Raw genomic sequence first — 11,371 nt, forward strand, 5'->3', positions numbered from 1 at the left:
GAATAGTTGCTAAGTTGTCGACGAGAAATCCAAGAAAAAATTGATTTTTTTTGTTATTTTTTTATACTTTTTTGTAATAACAATTAAGCCCACGTTTTTTTATTTGCATAGAAAAATTATCATTTCTGATGTTATTTAGAAGCCGTTAAAGCAAAAATCTCCGATCATATGCGTTTTACCCAAGAACACCCTTTGTAAGACAGATACCGCCTGGACTATATGTTGTGCTACAAGTAGGTACCTACTTCAATTCCCAAATTCAATTCGAAACTTTTTCACCGCGAAATTTTTCTATGTGACCATAGAAATTATCCCCTAAAGAAAAGAAAAAATTGTAACGAAAATTCGCGACAGAATATAACCACAGTTCATGGTTTTCTAGTGTTTTTATGCTGGTGGTCCGACGACCTTAATAAAATATCCTCGACATACATACATAAATATTCCAAAATAATTAATGTGAAAAAATAAAAGCCAATTTTTTTAACTAACGACTGGAACAAAAATAATTCCGTTTATTATCGAATTAGTTGCCATTCTGTAATTTTTACAATTTGGTATATAAAACGGTAAAATTCAATTTTCCACAAAAAAAAATCACTAATTTGTATGAATCAAAATCTACTACATAAATATGTATGTCCATCAAACAAACAGTTTTATTAGAAAAACATCTTTTACTAATGTTCATGTACATACATACATACCGTAGGTAGTTAAAACGAGATTCATATAAAAACCTGAAGCACATGGCTGACGTAGTTATTTATAACTCGGTCGCATCAGAATGAAAAACCAGTTAGTATCAATATAATTTACGACGTATTACTGGAAAACTAGACGTTTTGTTCAAAGACAAACCTACCCGTCCATCTTCGCGAAGATGCTGATGCCATTACACTATGAGATCCAGTAGGTTGATTTCCGGCTCCTGCTTACAGCTTTTTGTATCTATCCTTCTTCGCAGTACCTGAAACAAAATTTGCAGGCAAGAATGTCTCTGATATTTTAATTTATTTTTAAACGAGTTTCTCCCAGCTACATGTTAATATAAAGACGCACGGTCGCAGTTAAGTCAAGTATACTGGACAACGATTATTTGATTTCAAATCCGTTACCTACCTTGATAATTTTAAAAATCAATTGACATCTCGAGCGTATAAAAACATATATTTTTTTATCACTCATATTAAATTCAGCTTTCAAATTGAATATAAAAATTATGTATTCCATTAAAGAAATTGGTCATATACGCTGTATCGGATCTAAAGTTGCTGCAAGTGTTTTGCGCATGATAATTATTGTTCACCTTGACTTGTTGATTTTAATTTTCGAGTCCATTAATATTCCAATACGTGTTTAACATTAACAATTCATACAGTAGTGTGAATAAAATTTAAATATTGCCTCTTTGAAATATTATTTTCATAAACAATTTTTATCCTACCCTACATTATTTCAGATGTCTGTATGATTTGTGTGGCTGTTCCTTTCTACAAACTTTTGAATGGAACGTATTTTCACGACCATTAATCAATGCTTATAATAGTAAAAATAATGAAAAATACGAGAGGACTATTTATTTACTTTTATTGCAAAGAAAATTACGTATTATTTTTAATGACATTTCCGAGGAATATCATTCATATGAATTTTTAAATAAGATTATTTACTGTTATCAAAGTAAAACAAGTTAAAATAGGTGGCATGTTTTTTTAGCGTATATGGTGGGAGTATGTTGATGACTATAGACAGTTGAATCTAAAAAAAGAAACCGAACCACAGAAATTACGATTTAAGAATTATTGCATAAAAAATAACGCAGCAGGCGTTCCGAAAGTTCACGCTCCACTCCACCTCCACTCCCTCCAAATATCCGGCATTTCTAATCTTGACACAGACTCACAGTTGTACAGTGCGGTTGCAGCAAAATTGCTCCATTTATTTTCTCCGTTATTATTATACTTTGAGATATGCAAACAAGTGTAAAAATAAAAATGCCAAGAAATTTTGATTTTCAGTTTTTATCGTTTTAAAAATTGCGGAGCACTACCAAGATGCAGCGGTGGGAGAATAAGTTGTCTCGTGACCGCCCTGCAAGAATTTTTATAGTGAATTATATATTTCTTCAAAACAATAGTTTATTAACTATTAACGATTACTTGATAAAAATGAGTACTTTAATAGCTCGTTAGAGGCAAATTGCCGCCTGCGTGTGATTAATAGAAATAATTGTTTATATCAGTAACGAAGTTAAAAATCTTTTCCCTTTGAATTATTCAATTTTTTTATATTTTCGAAAGAAAGTGAACTAATTACCTCTGAACAGTTAGAAATTAAACAAACGTGTAACAGTCAATCGACTCAGTTGGTACTGCCAATAGTAACAGAACACTGTTATTTATTCACAACAAGTTACCGGTTGTTATAAACTTGGGTCATTCGAACTCCACTGCACAAGTAATATACGCCGACTGATTTTTTAACAGCTTTTTCGAGCGCACCAGCACCGGTTTCAGCTAGCTTCCCCTCCACACGAGCAGCCAGCAGTTCATAAAAATAAACCCCAAATGAATATTTTCTTGATAATGAGACCTTGAGCTGGATGATCCGCGGATTTTTATCTCAACGACTCGATGGGTGTGTTGGCGATAACTCTGCCACCTCTGACGAGCCCCCATAAACGCCGTTAATCGCGATGACGAATTGAATGGTCAATGGTCACGTTAATAATGTTACGTGTTTATCGTATTTCATGAATGTTAATTCTGGACGAATTATCAGTTATTCGGGAGACTGGCAAAATGTAGACAAAATAAAATTTTATTAAACGACTGGGAATTATCTTTTACACATCATCAGTCTATGACAGTTAATGAAATTTATTAAAAAAAATAGCTACTCGTCTATACACTCTATTGTTGGTATATCTAAATTGAAAAGCATGCATATAATTTTTACAATGTGCACGAATCTAAAGTTTAATTACAAAAGCACGAATTTTCCATTCTAATCTTTCGAAAAGATTAGCCATTAATGTTTTGAAACATAAATTCCGATTTTCAGTGTATTTTCTTCCAACAGCAGCACGTATACATACTAACTAACTATAATTTATTTTCCACGTTAAAATCAGTATTGGACACACAAATTTAACATGTGAGCCAATTAATTCTTTTTAAACTTGAACTACATTGTCCGCATTTCCCGCCAAATATATGAATTTCATTCAAAACTAAATTAAAATAATATTTAACATTTTTTTTTAACAATTACTATGGGTCGTGAGATGTAAACTGTTTAATAGATAAATAGTGCGTCATAATAATTGAAGGCTGGACACGGGTTTTTAGTACGCAGTACGGTTGTAATTACTTGTTTATGAAGTTACTTTTTAGCTACCTAGAAGTTGGCGTCAACGACCATGGGCGTAGCTACAATTTTAGCTGGGGTGGGAAAGCTCTATTTCTATCTCCGTCTTTAAAAAAAAGCTCTCGCAATCAGCGACTTATACCGACATAAAATTTGAACACGTTTTGATTTTTGATTCTAAATAAAGATCACGTAGTCACCGACTTATTATCGATATGACAAAAATGATAATTTTTTCTGGGGTGGTCACCGAGCTTTCTGGGAAGGACTGTGCACACCCCTGCCCCCCTTAGCTACGCCCATGTCGACGACTTCCTCAAATGATAATTTTTGGACATAATTTGAATGACTTACTTTTTGAAGTTAAGCAAAAAAACTTTAGTTCTGCAAACTTTACTTTTGAGCTGATTTGTCTTTGATCATAAAATCTAGTCCTTAAAATCTGAAACGAAGATAACACAAAGACTATTTTAGGACATGTATAATATGGGACCAATAATGAATTTCATCCCAAAGACATCTGTTGTCATAACTAAAATCTTAATTATTTTTCTTAATATTTTTAGAACGTGCTTAGTGAAATTTTTTCAGACATTAGCGATATTATCTGGATCCGTAAGAAGTATTATAATATACAGGGTGATTCACAACTTATCCAAAAAAAATTGGGAATAGATGCGTTATGAAAAATGTAAATTGTAAAAAAAAAATAGTAAAATCTTTATGGTTTCCGAAAAAAAAAATTATTTAAGCTGTAGTATTTAAAACCCTTACACAGCTGTACGCAATTCGCTCTCTCTCTGCACATGGCCCCAGGCGATTCCGAATACTGAAATCCGATGTTAGTATTTACGTTTTTGCGATAGTGTTTACATTAGTTTTTCAAATGTTAAAAATGGCTTACACATGTATATAGCAACAATTAGCAACTCGATCGGAGTTGATGGATATAGTTTTAATTTATGGTGAAGAAAGACAACAAATGTGTTTCGGCGGACAAAATTTTGAATAGTTGTAACATCAGGTGTGTCGGGTATCAAAGTATTTAATTAATTTAAATCACAAATTAATTTTATTAATTAATAATAACAATAGCGACAAAAGCAGTTGAATTTGCAGACATATTCTTCAAATTTTTGGAGCATTAAGGGAAAAAAGGAGCAATCTTGAGTGACAAACATTGCAATATTTGTATTAAATTGAACATAAGGTTTATGCTCCGAGTTGCCAACAGCTGCTAATAACTATCATCTTTGTCAAAAAGAAGAAAGCACTTTTGATGTCATTGGAGCGACTTATCGGATCTTTTTGTGAGGTTAGGAGCAGACGAAAAGATTCTCGTTGCATTGCGTCTGTTCCTTTTGCTGAATGAGTTTATCTGTAAATGTAAAATAATGCTTTTCATACCATTAGTCTCTTCCAAACTGTTCATTTATAAATATAAAAAGCCTATATTCTATCTGTAATCGATATGCAGTAGTTCATTTGTATCTGAACTAGGATCGTTACAATAGTTTAAGAATTGCATAATTTAGGATTCTGTAAATGTTACTCGTTAATCGTAGCTTATAAAATTTAAATTTACAGAAAAACGCAGAATGGAAACTATTAATTATGACGTTTCGTGTTACCTTGTCCGTCCGTCCTCGTCTTTCTAGGCTATTGACCCCCCTCAAAGCGTCGAATCATACATACCCGTAGAGGCTGATCGAAGAGTTTGCGCCTTCCACTTACGCTACTCCAGAAGATTCAGTTACGAGATGGTGAAACGAGCGTATTAAACTGAATAAAACACACCTATATTTTACATATAAAATTTATTCCTTTATTTTGTTGCATAGAAAAAATAATTTTGTAGATCAGATTCGACGAATGGCAAAAATACAGTGTGGAATGGATAAAATACATAAATGCACGTTTCGGGACAATTACAAAATAAAACCAGTTAAAAAATTGATGCGCTAACGTCTCGCACAGCACGTTTCGGAGCGCCGCTGACACAAGTTTGCCTGTCGCTGTAAACGTATCGAGTTCCAACGCTCTCGCTCCTCCCATTTAAAATGCTATACGAGAATAGCGCCTGCGGTTTGGCAAAGTAGTACCACGAGGAGGCACGCCCCCCCGTGGTTCTAGTAAATTGTATTTTCATTAAACTCGGCAGTCATGTACAGGGTGCTCTATTAACTCTCTTTCTGTGATCAACTCTTATTGGGCGATTATCGGAAGCATCGCATCCTCCGTCCACGAAGAGAGCCATGGATCGCCCTGTACGCGACACTGGTCGAACTGTAGTCACTTCGTTAAGGCCTTACTATAAGTTTTTTAATTAATATCATCACCGTTTCTATTCGCTAACATTATATCTAAAGGGGGTTAGTCCTCGGGAACCTTCCAGTTCAGCAATTTCCCCGTCTCGTACAGTTCGGCCAGGGCGTCCCCCACCTTGCTCTGGGCCTCGAGTTGTTTGTACTTTTTGTACAGCTGGAGGGCGGCCCTCGCGTCCTCCACGGAGTCGTGCGTTTCCGACTGAATCTTTATCCCTAAAAAAAATTACAAGGGAGAAAGTCATTCGACAACCATCGCAAGTGCGAGTTTTTTCGCTTTCGGCAGAGGACGACTCACCCAAGAAGTGCCAGGCGAGGAAACGCAGGGAAACCATTCTATGATGAGGTAAATGGAACAATTGCACTGTGTCGGCCACTTGCTCTGGAGGAACTACTAAATTAATCACCCTGAAAAGTCAAGATGATCTTAAAATCCCATTTTATAACAAGTTTTATAATTTAATAATAATAAAAATTACATTAATTTTTTGTTTTGACAGTTACGGCGAGAAAACGAAAACAGTAATAGCTAAAACGCCCTTGCAAATGTTTTTCTCTAAATAATGATTTTTATCTTTGAATAATTTCCTACAATTATACTCCATTCGATTTAAAGTTTGAACATGAAAAAACTATTATAGACCGATCAAAATAACTCATTTAGTGGGAAAAAAAAAGAAAATTGTTACCTGGACTTTTATAAATGGAAATGGTAAAGGGGCTTATGATAAACGAAAAAAAAAATAAATGCGTGAGCAGGGGCGGCAGAGGGTTGATAAGTTATGAAAAATTGTATCATTGGGACTTTTGGCGAAATTTGTCGTCAAACAAAAAAGTATCTAATACAAAAGTTGTAGATCATGCAAAAATCTACAACTTTTGTAGAGGTCACTTTTTAACATAACCTCAAAATTTCCGAGAAAAATGCAAAACAGGTTTTTTTGATTTTTCGTTTTTTATTTCTCATTTCCGCAAAAATAATTTAATTTTGACAAAACCTCAAATTTTTTTAAATAAGAAAATCAAGAAGTTTCTGATATTCATTTTTTTCGGCCTGAAACACTTTTTTTTTCAAAGAAAAATTCTACTTAAAAAAATCATCGTACAGAGTTCTACCTGTAATAATTTTTTTCGTTTTGGCATATACATTTTGGTGAAATAAAAAAAATTGTAATCACAGCTCAAAAATGCAAAAAAGTAAAACATGACTAGCAACAATGAATTTTTCAGTTATTATTGATAATTTGTTTAAATTAAAAAACATTCAAAAACTGATTACACCATTCAATTCTACGGGAAAAAATAAAAAAAACTGTCTCATTGTTTGACCCAAAACTATTTTTATACAGTATTGCTATAAACATAAGTCGAATAGTGAATAAATAAAATAAATAATAATTTTTTTTCCGTAGGATCGATTAGTGCACTTATTTTTTTTAAAGTTTGATGAATTCATAGATATACAGTGTGTCCAAGATAAGGATGGGATAGCATTAGGATCTAGGAAACGGTAAGAGATACGGGGTGGCTCAGATTAGAAAAAAGTTGTGTTTTTTTATACCTAACAATATGCTGTTTAGAAAGTTTTAAAATTCCGGGTAGTTCCGGAGATATCCGGAAAAACCCGAAATTTTGCAAAATTGTTTAATTTTTTCTGGCTTTATTTGAAAACGAATTTTAAAATAAATTACATATTTACAATGCCACTTTTTTCGCTCTATACAATGGCGTCAACATTTTTGCAATCCGACGTTTCGTCTTCGAGGGGCCATCATCGGGTTAATTTTTTTAAATACGTCGCTGCTATTTTTATGACAAAATCTAGTCATTTTTAATTCTGAATTAGAGGATATTACTATTGTAATCGCTTAAAAAGTTTTTAGCTTGTTTTAGCTATAATTTAAAATTTTTCCTGAGTACGGCTCTGAACGCTTTCAAAATATCTATTGGATGAAGTCATAACAGTATAAAAGTCAATACCGCACAAAATATCCAACAATTTTTTACTACTATTAGCAATACTAATTAGAAATAATAAAATATTTCATAAATTCGTATTATTTTTTTTATTAGGTATAACTTTTTAAATTATGGATTAAAAAAATTGTTGGATATTTTGTACTGTATTGACTTTTATTCTCTTCTCTCTCTCTCTCTCTCCTCCAATAGAAAGCGTTCAGAGCCGTACTCAGGAAAAATTTTTAATGATAGCTAAAAACCTTTTTACGATTACGATTACAATAGTAATATCATCTAATACAGAATTAAAAATGACTAGATTTTGTCATAAAAATAGCAGCGACATATTTAAAAAAATTAATCTGATGATGGCCCGTCGAAGACGAAACGTGGGATTGCAAATATGTTGACGCCATTGAATAGAGCGATAAAAGTGGCAATGCAAATATGCTCTGACGCCCCTGCTCACGCATTTATATTTTTTCGTTTATCATAAGCCCTTTTACCATTTCCCCTTATAAAAGTCCAGGTAACAATTATTTTTGTTCTCCAAATGTAATTTGGTTGGACTATAACTGTGTATGCTCACTTTAATAAAAAACATCACAATAAGTCTAAAATCGAACAAACTGTACGAGATTTCTTTTCTGACAAATTAAATATGTAATAAAATGCACCAACTCAATTTTCAGGATACTCATTGGCGTCGGACTGAGACTCACAGTGCTAATGACCCCTCGTATATCCGCTACTGGTTGTCACAAATGTATCAATTTTTATTCTTATAGTATAAAGAGTAGCTCAAGTTCCATCAAATTACGTCTTCAGAAATACTTTAGAAAATATAGTATTTTTAGATAATTGGTATGTATACCTTGAAATGAAGAGAATTACGACCTACATTCATACAATTTTTGGCCTAAAATAAGTTGATCGATCTATTAATCCTTTAAAGGAACGCACTTATTTCAGAAACACTCGGTACAATTTCTATATGCANAATCTGATGATGGCTCATCAAAGACGAAACGTGGGATTGCAAAAATGTTGACGCCATTGGACAGAGCGAAAAAAGTGGCAATATAAATATGCAATTTATTTAAAATTTGTTTTCAAATAAAGCCAGAAAAAAAATTAAACGATTTTGCAAAATTTCGGGTTTTCGGATTTCGCGTCAACAGAAGACTTTGCAGTTAATTCTTTCTATTGCTGAAATCTAGAATCATTCAGAGATAATTTATTATTTGTGCATTCATAATTCAACTTAGATGTTTATAGCAGTACTGTACAAAAATAAAGTTTTGGGTCAAACAATGAGTTTTTTTTTATTTTTTTCCGTAGAATTGAATGGTGCAATCAGTTTTTGAATGTTTTTTAATTTAAACAAATTATCAACAATAATTGAAAAATTCATTGTTGCAAGTAATTTTTTACTTTTTTGCATTTTTGAGCATGTTTTTGAGCTGTGATTACAAATTTTTTTATTTCACCAAAAACTATAAGTCAAAACGAAAAAATGATTACTGGCAAAACTCTGTACTATGATTTTTTTAAATAGAATTTTTCTTTGAAAAAAAAGTGTTTCAGGCCGAAAAAAATGAATATCTCAGAAACTTCTTGATTTTTTTATCTAAAAAAATTTGAAGTTATTTAAGATAGACAAAGGTATACTTTCACCAAGTTTCATCAAAATTAAATTATTTTTGCGGAAATGAGAAATAAAAAACGAAAAATCAGAAAAAACCTGTCTCGCATTTTTCTCGGAAATTTTGAGGTTATGTTAAAAAGTGACCTCTACAAAAGTTGTAGATTTTTGCATAATCTACAACTTTTGTATTGGATACTTTTTTGTTTGGCGTCAACTTTCTCCAAAATCCCAATGATACAATTTTTCATAACTTTTCAATCCCCCAAATCAACCCTCCGCCGCCCCTGCTCACGCATTTATTTTTTTTAGGTTTATTATAAGCCCTTTTACCATTTCCACTTATAAAAAGTCCAGGTAACATTTTTTTTCTCCAAGTGCAATTTGGTTGGACTATTAGTAGACATTTGAACATTTTTAACTGAATTTGAAACAAACGTTCAAGTAAAAAATCTCGAGCGCGACGAGAGCGACGTTCACGCGCATGCGCGGGCCCGGCGCTCTTTCTCTCGCGTGCCGGCCGTTCATTTATGTTAACTTTTACTACTGCTAGCGCATTTATTACATGAACTTTTTGGAAATAAAAGTTTAACCCTTTCTTTAATTGTCTCAAAAATCCCGGTCCGATAGGTCCAACAGTTAATTAACAATAAAAAAAAGCTATCTTGGGAACAAAGAGTGATAGGCGGTAATTTAAAAAAAAAAATTTCATATCAACGTGAAGCTTCCTTTCCGAGACAAGTCATGGCCCTACAGATGACCCATACTCACCTAAAATCGTTCTTAAGTCCGTGTCCCACAAAAATAACGCCGCTGTCCTGTAAAAATCTTAATTTAGTGTAAGTCGACTTAAGAGTAGTTAAATGCTTCGAACTGAAATTGGCGTCTAAGTCCCCTGGTTTAATACCCGAGAATTTGGTTAGATAATCGACGACCTGTTCTTGGGTGGAGATGTAGTCGTCTATGAACGGCGTCCCCTCCATATGCCCGTGCCTATGCAACAGATTGTACAGTAGGTAAGACAAGTGTGTCGTTCGTAAGTCATAGCGGGACAAAATAAACTGTTCAATTCTCGATTCTAGGTTAACTCCGGAAGAAAAAAACACTAATCAAATTTTTTTATAGACGAGAAGATACCCCAATTTTCATATTAAAATATATAAAACACAAACATATAGTCAAGATTTAAAAGCACCTCGTGATCTGCGGTTCCAGGCTATAATAATAAAAAAAAATTGATTTGCTGACATTCTGAAAAAAATTACAATCCGGCAACATTGTACCATTTCGCACAGTCAAAAATAAACTTTACGTGATAATATATGAAATTTTTTTTTTTTACCCTCTTATACAAGTAATCCTTGCCACCGACATCTGCGACGGTTTGATGGTGGACATTTTCCCGTCGCTTCTCAACTCGGCCTCCTCCTGGTTTAAAGTGACAAACTCGGCGTCCATCGCCACCAAATCGCCAGACTTCAAAATCTCATTTTCTGACAGGGGCGTGAAGGTAATGCCCCTCGTACCGCCGCTCCTTGCGATGCAGGCGTCTTCGGTGAACACCTCCTAGTTGCGGCAATGTAAATTATTTTTATTTTCTTGTCGTTGGACGTCCATAAATAAAATTCCTCCACATCATAATTCAGTACGTTTCAAGAATTTTTTTTTCCCATCGAATTTAAAGAGATTCAGGGTCTGTGCTCTCAAAACTTAAAATTTAGTTTAGTTTAGTTTAATTCTAAAAATTTTATTGTGAGTAACTACTTATAGTTTGTTTTTTGGTTCAAAATAACTTGCAAAATCGTAAAAAAAATTTTTGTAAAATCCTTATGGTTTCCAAGAAAAAAATTATTGAAGGTGTAATACTTTCAACCATTACATAGCTGGACAACTGTAGTCTCTAGCTTCATTCGTAATATGCAAGAAGAGCCACGTGGCCTTAGCGACTCCAAATACTGAAATCTGATTTTACAATCATCGTTGCCATAGTGTTTACAATAGTTTTTTAGTAGTTAGTGTCAAAAATGGCTTGCGTGTGTAGCAACTCGGAGTTGACAGACTTGAAGTATTT

At 33.3% G+C, this 11,371-nt stretch overlaps 2 protein-coding genes across 3 annotated transcripts in view; both read right to left on the reverse strand.

The window, feature by feature from the left end:
- The window catches only part of LOC108909100 (sialin), a 7,133-nt gene extending 4,601 nt beyond the window's left edge, over window positions 1-2,532 (reverse strand). Inside the window, exons 1-2 of one of the 2 annotated variants that reach the window (XM_018713336.2) lie at window positions 2,320-2,532; window positions 866-970 (exon numbers count right to left, since the gene is read on the reverse strand). In XM_018713336.2, coding sequence (XP_018568852.1) covers window positions 866-896 — 31 coding nt within the window. In that variant the 5' untranslated portion in view covers window positions 897-970; window positions 2,320-2,532. The remainder of the gene's footprint in view (window positions 1-865; window positions 971-2,319) is intronic. The other variant, XM_018713335.2, reaches the window with a different exon arrangement.
- A 2,640-nt stretch (window positions 2,533-5,172) lies between these two features.
- LOC111691757 (PAN2-PAN3 deadenylation complex catalytic subunit PAN2-like) lies at window positions 5,173-10,866 on the reverse strand (the record flags this gene model as incomplete). The annotated part of the gene is made up of 4 exons (XM_023455023.1): window positions 5,173-5,912; window positions 5,995-6,104; window positions 10,072-10,293; window positions 10,643-10,866. Coding segments are annotated over 4 exons (723 nt in total), but the record flags the coding sequence as incomplete, so codon positions are not given.
- Between the last annotated feature and the right edge of the window lie 505 nt (window positions 10,867-11,371).

The sequence above is a fragment of the Anoplophora glabripennis genome, unplaced genomic scaffold (genome assembly GCF_000390285.2).
Source record: "Anoplophora glabripennis isolate ALB-LARVAE unplaced genomic scaffold, Agla_2.0 scaffold443, whole genome shotgun sequence".
NCBI classification, from domain to species: Eukaryota; Metazoa; Arthropoda; class Insecta; order Coleoptera; family Cerambycidae; genus Anoplophora; species Anoplophora glabripennis.